The following is a 22360-nucleotide window of genomic DNA, read 5'->3' as shown; positions in this document are numbered from 1 at the left end:
GAGTTCAGTGGGGTCCAAGCAAACCCAGAGCGACCAGTACCTGGATCAGGGGAGAGAAACTCCAGAGCAGATAGCGGACAGGCAGGTAGCACTATTGAGTGTAGAGCAGGGAAGCAATAGGACCCAGCAGGAGCCTGACATCCAACAGTCTGCCTATGAGACATTTTCAGTAGACTTAAATACAGTGTTTGAAATTTGGAGGCTGAGGCCTGGCGTGGTGTCACACGCCTGTAATCCCAATGACTTGGAAGACTGAGGCAGGAGGATTGCGAGTTCAAAACCAGCCTTGGCAACTTAGCGAGGCCCTAAGCAACTTAGTGAGGCTCTGTCTCAAAATAAAAAGGATTGGGAATGTGGCTTAGTGGTTAAGCACCCCTGGGTTCAATCCCCAGTACCCTCTCTCCCAAATATTAAGGAAATTTGGAGGCTGAATGAATGAATGAATGATCTAAAGGAGCAGCTGCTACTTGGTTCTGGCTGACGGTTGTTGTGCAGGAATGTGGGCCCAGTGTGGCCAGCTCTTCTGATTTTAAGGGAAATATACCCTGGAAATCCTGACATGTCTATGTAAGCAACTAATTAAATAAAATTTTAAATGTTCTGCAGGCCCCAGAAAATGTGTCTTTTTGAACCGAATTCAGCCTGCAGGGCCACTGGTTGCATGCCACCCAGAATGTCACTTTTCTTAGCCAACATGCCCCTTTTCCTGTCACTGGTGGTGACTCATTCTGTCCGCATGGCCCCCTTGGCAGTGGTTACCTCAGTTCCATCCATTGGCACAGACAAGCTTGGTCAGGGTGATAATGGGCTCAGTGGATAATGGTATTTGGGGTGGCCTTATTGGAAGTCTGGGTCCACACTTCTCTTTGTGGGGGTTAGAGGCCCCTGCAGGCTCATGCTCCATCTAGAGTCCCTAGTGCAAGGATCTGAGCAGTTAGGATCCTACCCTCTCACAGTGAGGCCAAAGGGGCGGGTGCTTACAGCCAGGTCAAGAAAGAGGAGGAAGGGACTGCAGGTATTGAGAGAGACCAGAGGGATGTCTGGCAGTAGAATGAACATTTGGAAGCATCCAAGCTGTGTTTGCTTAGATGTGGGACTTACACAGCTTATATGACAGATGCAGTGCTGACACTGAATCCCATAGTGAGAAAGGGCTTCTGTCTTTTACCCTCCTAAGGAGTCAAGGAGAAGCCTCTGGGTTGATCCATCTTTTTTTTTTTTTTTTTTTGTCAGGGGAATTACTGGGGATCTAACCCAGAGGGCACTTTCCACTGAGTTACATTCCCTAGCCCTTTTTTATTTTGAGACAGGGTCTTGCTAATTGCTTTAGGGCCTCCATAAGTTTCTGAGACTGGCCTTGAACTTGCAATCCTTCCACCTCAGCCTCTAGAGTCGCTGGGATTATAGGCGTGCATGCCACCACACCCAGCGGTGCTGGTCCATCTTTAACAAGTGTGGAACAGGTCAGAAGTTCAGGGGTCTTCAGCGGGCAACAGTATCCAGGTGAATTTATTAACATTGTTTCATTCTTATATTCATGTGTCTATGACAGTTATTACTGTTTTTCCCTTTGTGGTAGCATCAAAGTATTTTTTAATGCATTGATTTAAATAGGAATAGATAGTTGGAAAAGTATTAATAGAAATACGCAGAATGTAGACATGGGATGAAAATCACAGGTGGTTTGCAAACGCATGAAGTTGGAAAGTGCTGGCAGGGGGAAAAAGATGTTGACTCAGTCTCAGGAGGAATTCGTAATCACCCAAGATGTGCAGGGATAGAACAGGCTGTGTGCCTGCTTGTCGTGGGGGGTGGGGGTGGGGGGTGCAGAGGGCCTGGACTACTCTTCCGGAGCCTGGCTGCAGGGGATTCTGGCGGAAGATGACTGTGATGAGCCATGACTGCATGTCTCCTGTTGACCCTGGGCGCAGGCTTTCCTCCGCTTCCGGCCGCATGAATGTGATCTGGACGTCCCTGGAGGGTCTGTGGAGCAGTACAGCAACCTGGCCAGAGACCTTCAATGTGAGACCTTCCTGGTGTTTGTGAGTGGTACTTTTCTCCTTTCTTTGTCAGGCAGGTAGCAGAGCCTACAAGGATGATATTTAGAAATCAGGCACTTTACAAAATTGCCACATCCATAACTGCTCTGGTCAGCAGGGTAGGGATTACTATTAGTGCATTTTCTGATAAAAATAGCCCCAGCTAATGTTTATTGAGCCTCACTCTCTGCTGGGCACTGTGCCAAGCCCTTTACATTCTGTACCTCATGAACTTCTCAGCACATGCTTTTGGGGGTGATACTATTAATAGTTCCATTCTGCAGATGGGAGCTTGAGTCTCCAAGGATGTGACCTCTTGGGTTTTTTTATACAGATGGTCAGTAGTGTGCTGGGGTCTGAGTCTCAAAGACTGTGCTCTTGACTATAACCCTATGAAAACATCTTTTTCAAGATCTTTGCACAATGATGATACTAAAGTGACATAAAATGGGTGCCTCTTCTGTGTCAGGCACTCTGGTAAGCTCATTACCAGCCATCCCTGTGTTTCAGACCGAGGCCTAGAGAAATGAGATAATGTGTTACAGGCCAGAGCCACTTGGTGGAGTGGGGACTGGAGACCAAGCCTGCCTGCCTCCAGAGCCCCTTCTCCCAACCCCTGCTCCCGGCTGCCTCCCTTCCCATCTCCCAAGCTCTTCTCTCTCTGCAGAAGCAGCGGCTGGAAGGCCTGGTGTGGAGGCCACTGTGCAGCTTGGCCAAAGCCTTGGTTGGCCCTCAGAACTTGATCAAGAAGCGTCTGGATAAACTACTGGACTTTGAGCGGGTAGAAGAGAAGCTGCTGGAAGTGGGCAGTGTGACCTACGAGGAGGAGGCGGCCCGGCACACCTACCAGGCACTCAACTCCCTGCTGGTGGCTGAGCTCCCTCAGTTTAACCAACTGGTTATGCAGTGGCTGGGCCAGATTCTGCGCACATTTGTGGCCCTCCAGAAGGACCTTGCAGAGCAAGTGCTGCAGAGAGCAGAAGGCTGTGTGGCCCAGGTAAGGCCACTGGACTCACACCTCTGGGGCATAGCCAGGCAAGGCCCTGCCCCGGCAGCCAATCGATTGTGGGAGTGCCATGGAAAGAGGTCGGGCCTTCCAAACAGGCTGTTGGGTGCCTAGGAGAGGCAGCAGAGACCTGCTAGATCTCTCTCATGCCTGTTCTCCCTCCTTAGTGTAGTCAGACCATGAAAGCAAGGAAAGTCTGCGACTCCAGATCATCCCAGGTTCTGGGAGTCAAGCAGACAAAGCTTTGTTGGGAAAATAGAAGACTTGGGACCCATCCCTAGGTGACAGAAACAAGGTCCATTCTACATAGTCATGAGTAAATGTCTCAAACTGGTGCTACTGCTAAAACTTTTAGCCGCCACCTCCTGGAGAGCTCTTGTTATGTGCCTGATTGGAGCACTTTCAGTGCATGATCTCATTTAATCCTCACAACAGCCTCAAAGAGGAGGTAGTATTGTTATTAGCGTCCCTTTTAAAATAAAGCAGCCAAGGCCCAGAGAAGTTAAGTAGCTCACCCAAGCGACACAGATAATGAACCCTGGTGGTTTTGTTCCAGAACCTGGTCTCTGAACATGGTGCTCAGCTTGTACAGGAGCTCTCAGCTGAAAGCATAAATAGATTCCAGAGAGGTCTGCACAAACCTCAAAATGCAAATTTTCAGTTTAAAATGTTGAGGACTGGAGTTGGTACAGGAAGGAGCACCTAGCTGCTTGCACATCTTGCTCTGTGTTAACTTAATTTGAGCTGAATGGCACTCAGGCCAGACCTTGGGCACAATTGCAGTGTTCCTCATGTGACCTCCATCTTCTGTCTTTCATGTTACCCTGCTCAGCTTTCCCCATCCAATCCCTTCCATTAAAATTCCCCTGAGATTTGCCTCCTCCTCCTCCAACCCAGAGCCTCACTCTGCCCATGGCCCTCCTCCCTCCAGCACACTGTTTCTGAGTGTGACCACGTTTCCTTTGCCTGGACTCCACCTCAGTCTGGAAGTCCCCTCCATCGTCCCCCGGGCTGTTCACAGAGCCTGGCACACAGTGCGGATGAATGAGTCTTTCCACGAAGCTCTCAGAATTGCTCATCCCCAGTGGGAGACTCTATCCCCCCATCCCTTCTACTCTGCAGCCTTTAGGATGTTCGCAGCCCCGGAGTCTGCCTCCTACAGAAAGGCAGAGGCTGTTTCTCCTCAGGAGGGCTTGCACCATGGCTTTTTCCTCTTTTTGCCCCTCTCAGCATTTAGCACTGAGTTCTGTCTGAGTCTCCCTTTTTGAATTGAGTTAGGCCTAGCCCTCTGCAGAAAGAAGCATTTCTCTTCCCCACAGCAGAGGCGTAAATCTGGCTAGGTGATCTTTTCATGCTCCTCTGGCCCTCTGCACCCCCTGGCGTGGAGTCTGGGATGTGCAAGACTGGGCAGTGGTTGGGACCAGTAGGGGGAGGGCAAGTTTGTGACAGCAGAAAGGAAGTGCCTTTTCTGATTGATCCTGAACCAAAGACTGTTGGGGCCTGCCAGGGGTTGCTGCCAGCCTGCCTTATCTGTGTCCAGTGGTTCCTTCCCTGTGGCAGCTAGGAAAGGCCTGCATAGCACAATCCTCCATCTTTTCACAGTCTGTGGAAGAAAGGCTGGAGGTCAAATGAAGAGTAATGAGCAACCACTCGGAGAGTTGACTGTGTCCCTGTTAGCTGGGGGGCCTTATGCACTCCTAACTTGTCTGATGGGAATGCAGAGATCCCTAATGGGGTCAGGGTCTCTGGACAGAGTGTTACTCAGAACTCCTTGTGTTACAAATAACATAACCCCAAGCCAAACCAGCCTGAGCATGAAGAATGTATTGATTTGCACAAGCAGAGTTCCAGGAGGGGCCCAGGCTCAGGCCATGCTGGACTAATAATGCTGTCAGGGCCGTTTCCCCTCTCCAGGTGGGCTTTGTTTTCAGGCAGGGTTTTTTTTTTTTTTTTTTTTTTTTTTTTTTTTTTTTTTTTTCTCTGCATGGTGGGAGAGGTGGCTAGGAAGACTTCCAGGCTTAGAAAATCCAACAGAAGAGTGACCAAGCACAGCCTTTACTTACTAAGTCTGATGTGAGGGTCTGATTGACTTTGCCTCGTCCTTTGTCATCCATTGGACCAATCACTGTGGCTAGGAGGAAGGGATGCCAGGACCAGCAGTCCTGTGGCTGGAGCACCATGACAGGCACTAGCGCCTGCCCTACACAGGGAGACTTTCTTAAAGGTGACCAGGACAAAAAGGCCTGGGGTTAGAGTGTGGGTGGCCAGGGGCTTCTTGCCCCCCTGTCCTGCAGCAGGCTCTCTTGACAGTGTCTGTCCCACTCAGCTGCCCCACCACCACCTCTCTGAGCCAGCCTTCAGGAAGCTGGTGGAGGACACACTAGGCCAGACCGGTAACCAGCTTCGCGTCTATCAAGAGAACTTTGAGAAAGTGCTGCCACCTCCCACTGCCCAGGTAGGTGTCCCTCCCCACTAAAGACTCTCCAGTTCTTCACCTGCCACTCGGGGAGGGGGCTCAATTCCTTTTATCCCCTTTTCTTTCCATTTCCCCCCTCCCAGTATTTTCTGTTACTCATGGAACTATTTTCTCTTCTCTCCTTTCTCTTTGTGAAATGCGGCTGGGTGGACACATCCCCCCGACACAGATCTCCTCTTCATGGCAATGAGCATAGGGACAGCATAGGACTTGGGGGTCAAGAATAAGAAAACCAACATGTTAATATGGAGTGAAATTAGATAAAAGGATGGGAAGTGGTGATGGCATCCCATACCTGGAGCTTCCTCAAAAATTTCATCAAAATGGGTCCTTTTCCCTGACTCCTTTCTGATACCAGCTCAAAACCAACATTTGACTTTTTTTTTTTTTTTTTTTTTTTGGTGGTGCTGGGGATTGAACTCAGGGCCTTGTGCACAACATTTGAAATGAGTAAAAAGTTTGAATAGAAAGTCATTTAAATTTTATTTTTTTTAAGTATTTTTAGTTGTAGAGGGACACAATACCTTTATTTTATTTATTTATATGTGGGCCTGAAGATCAACCCCAGCCCTAAATTTCTTTTTGATATAGTAGTTTTAAATGGCAAAGGACACTGTGTTATTTCCATAATGGTTTAGAGAGCTTTGACTGACCAAAGGTTTTTTTTTTTTTAAATATTTTTAAGTTGTAGATAGACATAATACCTTTATTTTATTAATTTATCATTATGTGGCAATGAGGATTGAACCCAAGGCCTCACGTGTACTAGGCAAGCACTCTACCACTAAGCCACAACCCCAGTCCAAGGCTGTTGGTTTTTGTTTGTTTGTTTGTTTTTTAAGCGATCTACTCTAAAATATAAGGAAAGGGTGTCTTCCAGTCCATCTGAGGAATACGCGCAGGTGGTCCATGTTTCAAATCACTGGTCATCTGTGGGGGAAGGGACTTCCAGAGCATGACGAAGCCTGGACTTGAGAACACAACCTGTGTTGAGTCACAAGTGACATGTGAATGGGGGATTGAGGTGGCACCAAGATGCCCCATGATGGAGAGGAGGCCCAGGGACAGAGAGAGGGATGAGTAAGGGCCAGCAGAGCCGGGCAGATAAAGTGGCCTTCACACCTGGTCAGAGGGCAGAGGGCGGCAGGGACTAACTTCTGCCTCAAGTCAGAAGGCTAACTCCTTGTCCACAGCCATCCACAGCTGTCCCCACCTCCCACCCCACAGCAAGGGCAGCCCACCACCCTCAGGTCAGAGGTCTCATGGGGATGGACCCTGAACTTGGGGAAAAGGGAGGGGGACAGAAAATAGAGAACAGTAGTCATTCAAACTTGTCCGGACAACCTCTTAAAACAAATTAAAATAACGATTTTCTTACTAGAGAAGAAGTCTATCCTTATTGTTGAATAATTAGGAGACACAGGAAAAACAAAAAAGAAGGAACACATGGAAATATCTATAATTCCAGTGTGTGTTGTAAGTTGGTAGAAAGAGACTCACCTGTCCCAACCTCCCACCCCGCCACCCACATAGAGCCCTCCGAACTCCTGGCTGACTTGGCTAAGGGCGCAGGGCCCAGTAGAAGTGAGGTGGCCCCTGGGATAGGAGCCACCCTAGTGGCATCTTTACGAGCCCTCTGGGGCCTTGCAGGGGTGCTGTTTTTCTCTGCACAGGGAGCAGGACAGACTTGAGAAAGAAGGCAGATGTCTGCTACCCACTGGCTTTTACACTCATGCTAACTGCACCATTCTAAAAAGCACCATCCCAGCACAGTGTTCCAAAAAAAGCTGCCCCAGCCCTCCTCTTCTGTTTAGAGATCTGTTTAGAGACATGGGTTGTCTTGATTCTCTATTCCTGTGTGTGTGTGTGTGATGCTGGCGATTGAACCCAGGGACTTGGCACTGGCTAGGCAGGAGTTCTACTATTAAGTGGCATCCTGTCCTGATTTATGTATTTATTTTTTTACATTCCTGGGGTTTGAACCCAGAGGTGCTCTACCATAGAGCTATATCCTCAACCCTTTTTATTTTTTATTTTGAGACAGGGTCTTGCTGAGTTGCCTAGGCTAGCCTCAAACTTGCAATCCTCCAGCCTCAGCCTCCTGAGTCACTAAGATCGTAGGTGTGTGCCATGGAGTCCAGCTCCTGTCCTGATTCTTATTCTTTTTTATTGTTATTTATTTTTTGGGGGGGGGGTGGGTGCTGGGAATTGAACCCAGGGGCACTTAACCTCTGAGCCACATCCCCAGCCCCCTTTTTCTATATTTTATTAGAGATAAGATCTCACTGAGTTGCTTGGGGCCTCACTAAATTGCTGAGGCTGGCTTTGAATTTCGGATCCTCCTACCTTAGCCTCCCAAGCTGCTGGGATTACAGGCGTACACCAGCACACCAGGCTCTGGTTCTTATATTTAATCCTGACTCTGCATCCCCAATCCTAGGATTTCTATACCTGAGAAATTCCAGAACTTGAGTTAGTATTTTAGAGAATCCCAGAAGTTGCAAGTTTCTCTTGAAATGCCTTTGGAAGCTAAGAGCCAACCATCCACTAGCTAGGGTGCAGTTGCCCTGATGGGGATGGGCCTTCAGTGACAGAGGCAGGGTGGCCAGGCCCCATGGCTTCAGCACGTGTAGGCAGCAGCCTCGATACTTAACTCAAACCCTGTGTCGGTCTCTGTCTCCACTCTCCCCAGCCACTCCTTCCAGGCTCTGAACGGCAGATGCAGGCTCTCCTCAGCAGGTATGGCCCCGGGAAGCTATACCAGGTGACAAGCAACATCAGTGGGACTGGGACTCTGGACCTGACCCTGCCACGGGGCCAAATTGTGGCCCTCCTTCAAAACAAGGACACCAAGGGCAACAGCAACCGCTGGCTGGTGGACACTGGGGGTATGTGTGCCTTCTGGGAAAAACACCCAAAGTTGGTAGGGAGACAGGCTCTCTAGTGGGACGAATTCTGGCTGTGAAAATCCAGGATGGGAATGAACACAGGTGATAGATGCAGGACCTGGGGCACAGTCAGCTTAGTGTGACTCAGTGGGGTATGAAATGCCCAAAAGGGGAGTTCAGTCTTTCATTGCAACATGCTTCATCAAGCTCCTGTGTTCTGGGTACTTTGAAAATAAGACAAGGGCCAGGTGCACTGGTGTATGCCTGTAATCCTAGCCTCTTGGGAGGCTGAGGTAGGAGGATCATGAGTTTAAAACCAGCCTCAGCAATTTAGTGAGGCCCTAAGCTACTCAGTGAGACCCTGTCTCTAAATAAATTATGAAAAAAGGGCTGGGAGTGTAGCTCAGTAGTTAAATGCCTCTGGGTTCAATCCCTAGCACCAAAAGCAAATCAAAACAAAAGGAAATAAGACAAGGACGCTGCCTTGGGGATCTCATAGACTCAAGCGGAGAGAACCTCAGCAATATTGTGACAGATGGAAGTCTTCATAGAGAAGGGATACCTGGGTACTACCTGCACAGACGGGAGCCTGATGTCCAGAACCAGGGCAGAACCAGGGCGGTAATGAAGCCGCCTCCTCTCTGCTGGCCCTGGCCTTGGGTGTGCTGCTCAGGCCTGGGTGCCCCTGGGTATGACAACAAATGGCTCAGCAGCCTGTTCCAAAGACAGGCATGTGACCCACAGGTAAGGGTTTCCCAGGACTATGGTGAGAGGACACACAGACCATGGTGTCCCCCTTCAGACACTGTGTTATAATTGTTATTTAAGTGTTTTAATGTGTATTAGAAAAAATATAACAAATCCATTAGCCCATGATGGTATTCATAATATTGTGTAGAAGAAGGCCAAGTTTTAAAGAGTGAGTCAATGTTAAAAATTAAGAAAGTGGTATAAACACACAGAAGTCACGGAAGAGTGCTCTGATGACTGACGTGGGGAGACAATGAATGTATGCCAAAGCCAGACCTGGACCTGAGGACGGATGTGGGTCCCGGCCCTGCCACTTACCTAACTCTGTGAGTCCGGGGAAGTCACAAGCTTCTCTGAGCTCAACCAACTCAACGTAAGATGGAGATCATAGCATCACCCCACCTCGGGAAGTGGTGTGAAGACTGAATCATGTGCTGGTCCGTCACCTGGCAAGCCCTCCGGAACTGATGCCTGTTGGTAGTGACAGTAACCAGAACAGCACTGGAGTAGCCGCTGCATGAGAAGGAGCAGGTCCTCAGAGAGGAGGGAGGCAATCTCCGCCTGGGGGAAGGCACCTGGGGAGAGGGAGCAACCTTGCTGTGGTCAGCCACTGGAGCAAGGACATGGGGCACTGGAAAAGCAGTTTTCATGCCAGTCCAAGGGAGAACTTTGTATTTCTGTCAGCTGTTTACAATGGAGTGGGTTGCCCCAGTGGGGAATGAGTCCCCAATCACTGGGGGTAAGCAAGCAGAAGCTAGAAACAGTGAATGCAGAGTGGGAAGGGAGGCTCGGAGGGTCCCACATGACCCTCTCAGGTCCCCCGGGTGCTGAGAAGCTGTTGGAGTTTCCCTTTGCTTAACTGGATGGATAGGTGGCCTGTGGCTGGTAATCTTCTTCGTGTTCCCTAGGACATCGGGGCTATGTTCCTGCGGGCAAACTGCAGCTGTACCATGTTGTCCCCAGTGAGAAGGAGCTCAGAGGACAGGCAGGGCCACACCAGGACTCCCAGCATCGGACACCAGAGCCCACTCCAGCCCCTGTGTGCTCCGTCCCAGCTGTGACCCAGGTGAGTCTGAGAGAGGGCTGTGAGCTTGCCTCCCCTGGGCCTCCTGAACTGGGCCTTGGATTTTCCTCTTCTGTCCAGGTTTAGGCTCCTGCTACTTCGAGAGGTCACCACCCTGTGAGGCCAGGCCTTGATCAGTGACCATATCAATGTCTGGCCAGGGGTGCAACCTAGAGGAAGGGACCTCCTGCTCCTGCCACATTGACAATAGAGAGCTAATTGTAGACCCCATCAGCTGGGTGAGCAGGATTCGTTCATTCATTGATTATTGGCCAGCCACCGTGGTAGATAATACACATAATGACGAACAAAAGCAAGTCATGGTCCTGGCCCTCCTCAGTCTTATAATCTGGGGAAAACAATGATTAATAAAATACTTGCATGGATAACTATAAAGTTAACAGCAGGGTTAAGTACCAGAGCCCTAAATGTGGGGAGCTTTTTCTGAGAAGAAGGAAGCTTTTTCTTAGGAAGGGTGAGTAGGAATTAACTGAATAAAGGGTGTACCAGGTTGCAGGTGACATGAGCTCTCCAGGAAGTGTGCATAGCATATGCAAAGGCAGTGACGAGAGAGGGCTGGGTTATGTGAGGGACTGGATGAAGCCAGAGGGTGAGGAAAGAGTGAGGGGCAGGGTGGGGTGAGATGCTGCTGGCAAGGTGGGTGAGAAGAGGCCTGCAGGGTCCTGGAGCCTTGGCAGGGACATCAGTCTTTCTCATAAAAGCAATGGGAAAGTTGGGCGCGGTGGCCCACACCCGCAATCCCAGCACCAGAGAGGCTAAGGCAGGAGGATCACAGGTTTGAGGTCAGCCTCAGCATCTTAGAAAGACCCAGTCTCCAAATAAAAAATAAAAGGGCCTGGGATGTAGCTCACTTGTAGAGCACCCCTGTGTTCAATCCCCAGTACCAAAAACAAACAAACAGAAAAGGCCGTGGGAAATATGAATACCCCTGCCCGTGGCACCATTATTCATAAGAACCCAAAGTAGAAACAACCCAAATGTCCATCAGCAGCCTAGGTAGGCAGACAGTGGACTATTATTCAGCCATAGAAAGGAATGAAGTACTGTCACGTACTACAGCGTAGATGAGTCTGGAACACGTGATGCCATGTGAGAGATGCCAGACACAAAAGGCCACATACTGTGGATTCCACTTACATGAGTGACCCGCATACTCACATCCATAGAGACAGTGCATTTGTGGGCAGGGCTCAGGGGAAGGGCACAGAGAGTGACCGCTCACTGCTATGGGGTTTCTTTTTGGGGTGATGAAAACCTTCTGGAATTAGATGATGATAATGGTTGCACTTATCTGTGAATCTACTAAAAGCCACCAAATTGTCCACTTTAAAAGGGCAACATTGCTGGGCATGGTGGCACAAGCCTGTAATCCCAGCAGCTTGGGAGGCTGAGGCAGAAGGATCACGAGTTTGAAGCCAGCCTCAGCAACAGTGAGGCACTGGGCAACTCAGTGAGACCCTGTCTCTAAATAAATAGGGCTGGGGATGTGACTCAGTGGCCAAGTGCCCCTGAGTTCAATCACTGGTACCCCTCCCCTCAAAAAGGGCATTTTTTACATCTCAAAAAAAAGGGCATTATTTACATCTCAAAAAAAAAAAAAAAAAAAGCCACTGAAGGGTTTAGCTTTGCAGGGGTGGAGTCCTTGATGGGACAGCAGCTGGGCAGGATCCTTGTGAGAATGGATGAGTTGGCAAAGCTGGAGGGTAATATGATGAACGTCCTGAATTGGGGGGTGTGCTCCCAGGTATCAGCAGCAGTCAAAGGGGAGCTGCACAGGTAAGGGATGAGTGACAGAAAGAACCCAGCAGACAGGGGTACCCAGAGGTGCTGAGGACAGGCCGCCGATGTCTTGGCTAGCACGCTGAGGAGCCTGGAGCTGCCGTATGAGCTGTGTGGACGCTAGGGGAAGCAACCCTGCACAGCTCCTGCTGCATCCATGCGAAGGCTCTGGGCCAGCGTCCTTCAGCCTTAGCCAGAAGTAGTGCACCACGGCTGCCAGGGACTCACAGGGCTAGAGGCCCTGACCGCCCAGCTCAGCCCCAGCCCAGTTTTTCTGGGGAAGGTCATCACTGCCTCCCAGCTCCAGCCAATGCAGGCAGTGTCTCAGGGAAGCCCCACCCTGGGCTCAGCTCCCCAACACCCAAACACTCCAGCTGCTTCCTTTCTGTTCCTGGGGTGCTCAGTGAACTCCCCTGGGATCCTCCCAGGCTGCATCTGGTTCCTCAGGCTTGACCATTGTGACAACAGCAATGGAAAACAGAACTGAAGTAGCCTGGGCCCTTACTGTGTAGCAGGTACTCTGAAGGCTCCGTGTGCATTCATTCATTAAATTCCCTCAGTGACCCAGGAGGTAGAATATACTTTCTCCCATTACATAAGATGATGAAACAGAGGCCCAGAGAAGTTAAATAGTAGTTTAATAAATGCCCTCCTGTCTAATTTTTTTTCTGCAGTTCAATGCTTTCCCTAAAAAGTAACCACATTGTCCAAACCCCTGCCTCTAGGCTGGGAAACTGGGCTGCATGAATGAAACCCTTGGGTCTGGGGAGGTTGAGGCTGCTGGACTGACTCACCTGCTCTGAGGTCATAGCTGTGTAATTTTGAATAAGTTCCTGACTTCTCTAAGTCTCAATTTCCTCCTCTGAAAAAGTGGAGCAAATAGAATGATAGAATTGTGAAAAACAAGACCCAGAAAAGTCCTGGAGCAGTGCCAGCTGCCTAGTAATTGCTTGCTGTGGTACTAGCAGATGTCGTTGTCTTTGGCACAAAGGACATGCTCGGGAGGCAAGGAAAGCCCAGCAGTGGGGACTGGAGTTGGGTAGAATGGGAACAGGATGAACATCCTCTGGGGGTTGACCATTGCCATTTCACCCCTGTGTGTTTCAGGTGGTAGCAGTGTACCCCTTTGCGGCCAGGAGCAGCCACGAAGTGAGTCTGCAGGCAGGCCAGCCTGTGACCGTCTTGGAGGCCCAGGACAAGAAGGGGAACCCAGAATGGAGCCTGGTGGAAGTGAATGGGCAGAGGGGATATGTACCTTCCAGCTTCCTGGCCAGGGCTCCAAGTCCAGCTCCATGGGGCTGGACTCTGCCCTCTTAGGGTGCCCTCTGCCGTGTTGTCAAGGGATGGGAAATGTTTAGAGGCTGTGATGTGGTGGGAAAAGAAGCAAAGAAAATGCAGAGGTGGAAGAGCTCAGGCCAGGATGAGTGAAGGACATCCAGAAGGCAGCAGGGAGAAGTGGCTGAGCCTGGCAGAGTGCCAGGTGGGGTGACCACCAAAGGCCCCAGCCAGGATCCTTCTGTGTCTACTTTAAGAAGTCTTGCCAACCTGCAGTCACAACTCCCTAGATGGCAGGTCATGGCTGATTGACCAGGACTTGCCATAGCTTGTGATGAGTCTTACCTTTGCTTCCGTCCAGGCCTGCCCACAGAGGTGGGCCACCAGGTCAATGTTACCTGAGTGCCACGTGGCTGTAGGGTGGGAGCCCTGGAGAAGTCCAGAGCTGCCTCGCCTGACGGTTCCAGCATGTATCAGGGGTTGACCAGTTGTCTTTTGTTTCTCCATGCCGTGAGCTGAGTTTTCTGGGATAGTGAACCACTGGGAGTCCTCTCAAGTGGGAGCCATGTGTTTGTCTAGCCAGGAGACTCTTGGCTGGACCCTGGAGGAGATGTGACCAAGTCACAGTTCTGGAATGTGTGTAGGCAAATTCAGGAAGTGGTTCCCAGGAAGTGGGGATTTTGACAGCATGTTAGGTGGGGTGTGTGAGGCTGTTGGCAGCAGTGTACAACCTTGTTTTCTCTGCACTTCGGGACAAAGGGACATGCAAATCATTGCAGAAACTCTGTGAGGTAGGTGATTACAGACCTTGTGGGTGGGGGTGAGGTAATGGCTTGGTTTCCCATTTCTAGGTGGAGGAGCCCTGGAACCCCCATGCTCTGAGGCCCTGGAGGCAGCAGTGGGTGGGAGGTGAGCTGGCTGTGGGACTTAGACATGGGATACAACTTCAGCATCCCACCCAGAATGACTTAACTCACACGGCTGTGAGAGTGACATGAAGCTCAGGATGTTGAGGCTCCTTGTCAACCCTGAAGGGTGATACCAGGGCAAATGCCATCAGTGGTGTGAGGTGGCCCCAGCCATTGCTGGCCCAGGTTGGTAGTCCCATGCATCCCATGCCCAGCCCATGGCAGCAGACATGGCTGATGACATAGTGTTCTTTCCTTCAACCCAGGACCTGTCTTGAGGTCCTTCTCAACAGTCATGCGGGGATCAACAACAGGAAGACCTTCTGAGAAATGCGCTGTTAGGAGAGTTTGTGGTGCAGATGTCGCTTACCTGCATAGACTAACAGGCTATGCCAGTACTAGGAGATATGATCTTATAGGACTACCGTCATACACAGTTCATAGTTGACATCTTGCAGCCCACAACTGAATTACATGGTGAATAAGTCATCCCTTTCTCAAACCTGGGAATTGAATCCCCTCGGCAACATTTCTGCTCCAAGAAGCCTGACCTGCTGGGTAGTGCTGGGGGCAGCGACTGAAGGGGCATCACCTCTGGGCTGATGCTTTGGGCTAGGAGTCACTGCAAGATTTGCAGAAAGGGGAAAGCAGATCTGTTGTGATCTTCATATGCCTTGCAGGTTTGGAACTGACCCTCATGAGAGTGTATATAAAACACAGTTTAAGCCAGGTGCAGGGGTGCACACCTGCAATCCCAGCAGTTTGGGAGGCTGAGGCAGGAGGATCTCGAATTCGAAGCCAGCCTCAGCAACTTAGCAAGACCCTAAGCAACTCAATGAATAAAATACAAAAAGAGGACTGGGGATGTGGCTCAGAGGTTAAGCACCCCTGACTTCAATCCCTAGTACCAAAAAACAAAAACAAAAGAAAAACCACACAGTTTAGATATATTTCCAAGAAAGCATCAGTAATATACACAGAGTGCCTAATGCTGTTAGCCCTGTTCTAGAAGGCTGTTGAGAAATACCTGCTTGTCTGTGTCAGACAAGCTGTAATGTGCCTCCTCTGGGCTTGTTAAAGCATGAAGACTGCATAATGCAAGAAAAGCTCAGTCTCCACAATCCATTTCCCAGCCCCAAATACACTTCACAACACACTTTTGCAGCATTTTCCTTTTCTTTTTCCTAGTCAGACTTCTGATAAAAATTGGAGTCCTAGAGAAACAGGTAATAAAGTAGGAAATCCATTTGTGGGTTCCTCAGGAACTTGCTGATAGCCTGCTGTGTGCTGTTAGCCTAACTCAGGGCTTCTCAGCATGGTTGCTCTCTCTGGCTACCTGGGCAGCTTTAAATCATGATACAAGCCAGGAGCCCACCCAGAGAGGCTCATGTGACTGACCTGGGTTGTGGCCCTGGCCTCAGCACTGCAGGAAGCCCCTCAGGTGCATCTAATGTGCAGCCAGGTTGAGGACCCCTGCCTGGACACACAGTGGTAGACAGATAGCCCTGGGTCAGAGGTGGGATGGGGTGAGGTAGGAAGTGCCCCATCTGAGCTTTGTACTAGCTGTTTAAACAGGCAGCTTTAGAGGCAGTTTGAAATAGGACAGCCTGTTCTGTCAGGTCCCAGAATGTATATTTATTAAGTGCCATTAAAGGGGACTGAAACAAAATTGGATGTTCTTGTAGGCATAAGGGAGAAAAATGAAATATGCTTGGAACCAAGGCTATCTCATGAAGGGAAAATAAAATGTGTTCAGTAGCATGTGGGTTATGGTTTCTCATGGGCCAGTGGATGAGATTAAAAGTCACTGAAGAGTGAGAAAGTGCATATGGAGAAGATGGAAAATGGCCTATATTTTCTCCAGGGGACTCTAATGTGCCTTCTTTACCCCCAGATGCCTAGAACCCATTGCACTGTGTCTTATTTCACTGTTGGGCTATCACGTGCTAACTTGCTAAGATACTGCTTCCAGGAGTTGAAGACTCATTCACAAGGGTAACCTTTGCTCCCTGTAGGGGACTGAGACCTCTTTAACCCTTTGGACTCCAACTCAGTTTTGGACATGAACATAAGATTGAGGTAGCCAAGGGCTGGGATGTAGCTCAGTGGTAGAGCACTTGCCTAGCATGTGTGAGGTCCTGGATTCATTTTCCAGCACTGAAAAAAAAATAAAAAGATTGCAATATCCAAGGAAAGATGAATGAATTCTTGTTTGATGTGAGGAGCACTAGCTCAGTGAGTAACTGATGTGAACTGCTGGAAATAAAAGACTTCAAAGATGACAGTGTGTCTGGAATTTGTGACTTGAACCATTGGGTAGTCAGCTACCCCAGTGGGCCATGTGTTCACTGGACACTTGGTATCTATAAATATGGCAACTTCTTTGTCCACATGTTCATGTGAATGTCTGCTGAACAGCCTTGGTCCCTCCAAGAATCGAACACTGATGCTGGAAATACAGCATGAAGTCAGACAGCTGGGGTCCTGTCCTTTCAGAGCCCACAATCTGAGGGAGACAGACCAGTCAGTAGTCAGGTACACAAATGTAAGGGTCAGGATAGGGCAGTAATAGGCGCTCAAGGTAGGAGATGGCCTCTGATTCAGACTTGGTCCTGATAGGCCTCCTAGAAGGAGTGTTATCCAAAAGGAGATTCAGCAGGCACCTAGACTTAGGTGAAGGTGGTCAGAAGGGCACATGGAAAGGCCAGAGGTGATGGTGGCGATGGCAGGTGCCAGAGAACTGGAGCACAGGCATTGGCACAATTCGGGTCAGCCTGGTAAGGGGCTGCGGGTTTTATTCTGAGGGCAGTGGGGAGCCACTGAAGGGCTTGAAGCAGAAGAGTGGTATCCTGAGAATTTTATTTTAGGAAGATCACTAGGCTCTGGCTGTATATCTGATGTGCCCACAGGAGACTGGCCACTCCACTAGGACAAGAAGCATTTATTCCAGAATGAATGAATAAATAAATAAACAAGTAAGCAAGCCTCTGCCATGTGCTTTATGTAATAGATGTTTGATACATACTGCTTTGACAGACATCATGGAGGGGATGGGAACACCAAAGCCCTGCCTTTAAGTAGTCTCCTGACTGGCTGGAGATGGACAGCATCAAGCAGCTTTCTGTCCCTCAAGGGCTCAATGCCATTGTCACTAGAGAGGTGCCATGGGTCAGGCTTATAGGTGTTCAGCAGCAGGGAGATCTGAGAGGGCTGAGGGGCTCAGGGATGGCTTCCTGGAGGAGGTGGGGCAGGTGCTGGTTTTGTGGGATAAATAGAATTAGGGAAAGCAGAAGAGACAAAGTCCTTCTCAGGCCTGGGGAAGCAGTGTGGCAGGTGAAAAGTGCCCAGCACTTGGACATAGAAAACCTGAGTCTGGCTGGGGATGGTGGTGCACATCTGTAATTCTAGTAATTCAGGAGGCTGAGGCAGGAGAATAACAAGTTTGAGACCAGCCTCAGCAACTTAGTGAGACCCTGTCTTATTTGAAACTGGTTGGTGATATAGCTCAGTTGGTAAAACACCTCTGGATTCCCAGTAATAATAATAAACAACAACAACAACAATAATAACAACTTGAGTCTGAGTTCTGCTTGACCATAAGGCAAGTAGCAAATGCACATATTTTGGTTTCTATATGTGAAGAAGTTTAATGAGACATCCAGCCTGCCTGTCCTCCCCCAAAGGGGCCCCAGTAAGCGATTCCTGGCTCGCTCCACCACGACCTCATTTCTAATAGGGAAGAGTAATTTTAGGAAGTGTGGCATAGCCTAAGCTACTCTGGACTAGTGACAGAGTTGGATCCCATTCCCCCCGTCACAGGGACTAGGGTCTTCCACAATCTATTTACTTAACCCTCCTCATCGGGCAATTTTCAGACTTACCTTTTGTTTTCTCATCTGTAAAATGGGTACAACAATTTCTTTTCTTCCAGGATTGTTAAAGATTAAATGAAACAATCAGTGAAAAATGATCTTGCAGAGAACCACGAATATGCATCATGGAATGTGTTAGCTGTGACCACCAGGTGGCAGCAGGGTTCTGCTCATCCTCTGAGCAACGGCTGGGAAGCCCCTCTGGGGTCAAACTGCAATACCCATGATGCTCAGCAGGGAGGGCAGAGAGAGGAAGGACAAGTGAGAGACATTAGGGAGTAGTGGGGACTGTGTTGGACCAGAGGCTGCTACACTAAGTCTAAAGACTTGCAGCTTCTTGGTTGCAACCAATGACTGCCACATCGAAATGAGACCTAGCAGTACCTCATTACTTTGATTTTTCAAAAGAAACCAGTTTTTGTTTGTTTATTTATTTGTTTTTATATGAAATCTTATGTGTGGAGGTTGTGCAATCTACACAGCCCCTTTTTTGCATCAGCTGCCTGAAAGTGGGCGACTGTCCTGGATGGAGAATCTTCACTGAAGAATTAGTTTCACATCTTCCTACTTCCTGTGAAATGCCTTTCTATGTCCTCACTTTACTCATTACTTCATCAGACATTCACTTGTGTCCTTTAGTTCTGGGTAGCTTTGTTTCCTTTTATTTTATTTGTTCCTGATGTTGTTATTGTCATCTTCAAATTTCTACTAGAATGTTGGTTGTATTTTCTGACCTACCAGTGAGGACCCCGTTGGACCTATCTCACAGCATTCTTTGGAGGAGCAAATGCGATGCTGATATCAGTCACTTAGCCCAGCACTGGGTTCTTTAGTACTCAGTATCATTATTACAGGAACTTCAGAAGGGATGCAGGAAATTTGGAAGAAGGTTTGGAGGCCTGTCTGCCTCCCTGTGTATGGGCTAAGAGCTGGCCACTTCTGTGTAGAAGTCTCCTGGTCTGTCTGCCTGTCATCAGTCCTCAGGGAGCTGGGCTCCTTGAGGGTCTATGAGTGGAAACTGAGCTCTACACAGTGGCTGCAGGTTTGGGACAGTCCTGAACCCCATGCAGTTTGGACAGAGGGAGCATAGAAGCTGCAGCCACACCTCCTGAACATCTCCTGGCTTCCAGGAGATTTTTTACTTGCTCTCTCTCACACTTGTTCTTCAGGGAGCCATACTTCCCAGGCTCTTTGCCCTCTGGTTACCTCGTAGGTTGGGCCTCTGGGAGGCACTGGCCAGTAGAAGCCAAGGTATTTCCCTTTATCTTTGCTTCATGCAGCATCTCACCAGTGGCTGGTCTCCTCTGTGATCCCAGCTTCTACCGGACAGCACTCCTTCATGGACCTCGTTCCCATCTGGCTGTGCTTCCAGTGTCTGTCTGGTGGCCCCAGACCCTGGGCACCAATAACACTGCCTCTTCCCTATGTCCCTCCAGGCCTAGGGGCTGTGATGTCTTTTTAAAAATCATTATTATTCTGGGGATTGAACCCAGGAGCACTTTATCACTGAGCTACCTTCCCAATCCTTTTATTTTTATTTTGAGACAGGGTCTCACTAAGTTGCTTAGGACCTGGCTAAATTGCTGAGATTGGCCTCAAACTAGATCCTCCTTCCAAGTCCCTGGGATTATTGGGTGCACCATTGTTCCCAGCTGTAATGTCTATTTGCTGTTGATAATCTCTGGGTTGCTACTCAGATCTTCTTTCACCTGCATAACCATAACCTTTTTTTTTTTTTTTTTTTTTTTTTTTTTAGCAGTACTGGAGTTTGAGGCCTGGGGTGTTCTACCACTGAGCTACATCCTCAGCAACCCCTCCTCTTTTTATTATTATCATTTTTCTTTTGGTACCAGGGATTAAATTCAGGTGTGCTTAACCACTGAACCACATCCCCAACCCTACTTTTACTATTATTATTATTTTTTATATAGGGTCTTGCTGAGTTGCTTAGGCCTTGCTAAGTTGCTGAGACTGGCTTTGAACTTGCCATCCTCTTGCCTCAGCCTCTGGAGCCACTGGGATTACAGGCATGCGCTACCGGCCCGGCTCCCCTTCCATTTTAAAAAATTTTCTTTTGAGGCAGGATCTTGCTAAATTGCTTAGGTTATTCTCAAACTTGTGACCCTCCTGCCTCAGCCTCCTGAGTAGCTGGTATCACTGGTGTGTGCCACCATGCCTGGCTAGCCCACTCTTTATATTAAACCTCTTCTATTCAAAGTGCATAGAGTGGCTTTTGCTTTCTCACTGCACAGTGACCGATAAGGCCCTGGGGTCCAGGGAGGGACTGTGTCTTGGCACTAGGGCCTCCCTTGTGTGTCTGCCTCTCTCAGCATGCCCAGCCCTTGGGGGAGACAGGTCTGTCTGCACCTTCTCTGGATCAGGGATCTGTCAGCCCTCCCCATGCAGGGATCCTCGAAGTGCCCTCAGCTGCATTTACCCTTCAGGGCCAGTGGTTGTAGGAATCTGCAGAGCTGCCCCAGTCTTGACCAACTGAGGCTATTACTACAGGGCCCAGAACAGACAGACATGGAGAAAACCCAAGGGCACTGTGCTGCAGCAAGGCTTTGGGCAAGGTCCCATAGCCCTAGAGGAGGGGGGACGATCTTCCAGCCATGGCACTTGAGCAGCATCTGTATCAGGCCCTGACTCAGGAGGGGCAGTGAGCTCCAGGCCTTGGAGATGGGAAGTTGGATGGAGCTTCTGACCAGGGAGGGCTGTTCGCCTTGATTCCCAGGCCCATCAGCAGAGCTTCAGAAGTGGGACTAGACTAGCCCATTGACAGCAATAATAGCAGCTTCTTTTCTCTGCTCCCAGTGCTGTTGGAGGGTTTACATGAGAAATCCACTTTGCATGATTAATCCAGCGCCTGGCACAGAGGAAGCTCTCAAGAGCTACAAGCTCAAACCAAAAATCAAATTCAAATCTCAACAGCAGCCAGCCACTGTGGACCTCATTCTGCAGGCATCTCCGGAAACAAGCAGTTGGGTTTGAGCCCCAGGCCTCCCGCTGGGGCTGGGCCAGGGTTGGGAATACAGGTTCAGTTGCCAGGGCCAGAAGGGGTTGAGTCAGGTGAAGCGGTGGAGGGAGTGGGACAGCACTGTGGCCCTGGGGCACGCTCCCCAAGTTGGGTAGGCAGCAGGTGTTCAGTAGGCAGTTGGAGACCCAGTGGGACACTTGAGGACAAGCCTCTTCTAGTATCCAGGCTGGACAGAAGTCAAAGCCAGGTCCCAGTGTGGGCAGCAGAGTTTCAATTTTTTGGAGGGATTCAAATACCAGGCTCTGGAGACTCAGGTCCCTTAAAGATACAGAGATCATGGCCGGAGGCAGAGGAGGATAGCGTGAGAAGTTAGGGTTACATTGTCAGGACAAAGGACTGTGTTCTGGGCCCTGGGGTGACCTGGAGTGGCTTAAAACCCTTCCCTTGAGGGCAGGATGGTCCTGGGGAGACCCAGGTGCTGGACCTAGGAGAGGGTCTAGGGCTGAAGAGGTGGAGGCAGTCAGGAGCCCAGACTTCCCACAGAAGACGCCTGAGTTCAGCTCCTGACTCTGTGCTCACCAGCTGTGTGACGTCCATGAAACAAGTCAGTGAACCTCTAAAACCTCTCTTTCCTCTTTGTGGGTAAACCAGGAAGTAGTCCTACCTCAAAGGGTTGCTGAGATGTGGAAAGGAATCAAGCATGGGAGCACTGGGCTGTGTATCCCGTACGCATGAGGCTTAATAAATAATGGACCCTTGGTCAAACAAGCCAACTTTGTCCCCTCCCACCCCTTCCTAGCATGCCTTCCACACTGTATAGGCAGCACCCCCAGCCCCTGCCTGTTCTCTTCTCTGGGTTGACACTCCATTACCTCCACCCTTTGTCCCAGTGCTGTGGACTTGAACCCCCACCACATGCAACTCTGAAAATACCCCATCGCTGCTTGAGTTCTTTCAAAACGGAAAGTAATTAGATATCTTCTGAGGTCAAAGGTCATCCCCCTGAGAATGTAACTGTGGCCATGTCCTCAAATACTCTCTGGTGATTAGAGTTGGCCGTCTTGAGTGACTCCGGCTCTCAGGGCCCTCCCCTCTGCTGACGGTGCAGCTGTGGACACCTTGCTGATAGGGTGGGCATCAGAATAGTAACCATAAAATAAAAATACAAATACAACATACACACACACACACACACACACACACACACACACACACGGAAAACACCTCAACATCCTTCCCTTGCCACTTCACAGACCTCTGAGATCTCAGGCCAGAGATTCCAAGGGTGGTGCTCTCCTTAGAAGCC

The 22360-nt window shown here is 49.5% G+C and overlaps 1 protein-coding gene across 2 annotated transcripts in view; it reads left to right on the top strand.

Moving 5' to 3' along the window:
- Window positions 1-16487, top strand: part of ARHGEF37 (Rho guanine nucleotide exchange factor 37) — a 49789-nt gene extending 33302 nt beyond the window's left edge. For both annotated transcript variants that reach the window (XM_079144767.1, XM_079144768.1), the window contains 6 exons: window positions 1932-2042; window positions 2707-3036; window positions 5372-5500; window positions 8214-8409; window positions 10068-10225; window positions 13130-16487. In XM_079144767.1, the coding sequence (XP_079000893.1) occupies window positions 1932-2042; window positions 2707-3036; window positions 5372-5500; window positions 8214-8409; window positions 10068-10225; window positions 13130-13339 (1134 nt within the window). In that variant the 3' untranslated portion in view covers window positions 13340-16487. The remainder of the gene's footprint in view (window positions 1-1931; window positions 2043-2706; window positions 3037-5371; window positions 5501-8213; window positions 8410-10067; window positions 10226-13129) is intronic.
- The last annotated feature ends 5873 nt before the right edge of the window (window positions 16488-22360 follow it).

The sequence above is a fragment of the Sciurus vulgaris genome (assembly GCF_902686455.1).
Source record: "Sciurus vulgaris genome assembly, chromosome: 6".
Taxonomy (NCBI): Eukaryota; Metazoa; Chordata; class Mammalia; order Rodentia; family Sciuridae; genus Sciurus; species Sciurus vulgaris.
The sequence above is the reverse complement of the archived record's forward strand: the minus strand, read 5'-3'. Positions and strand labels throughout refer to the sequence as shown.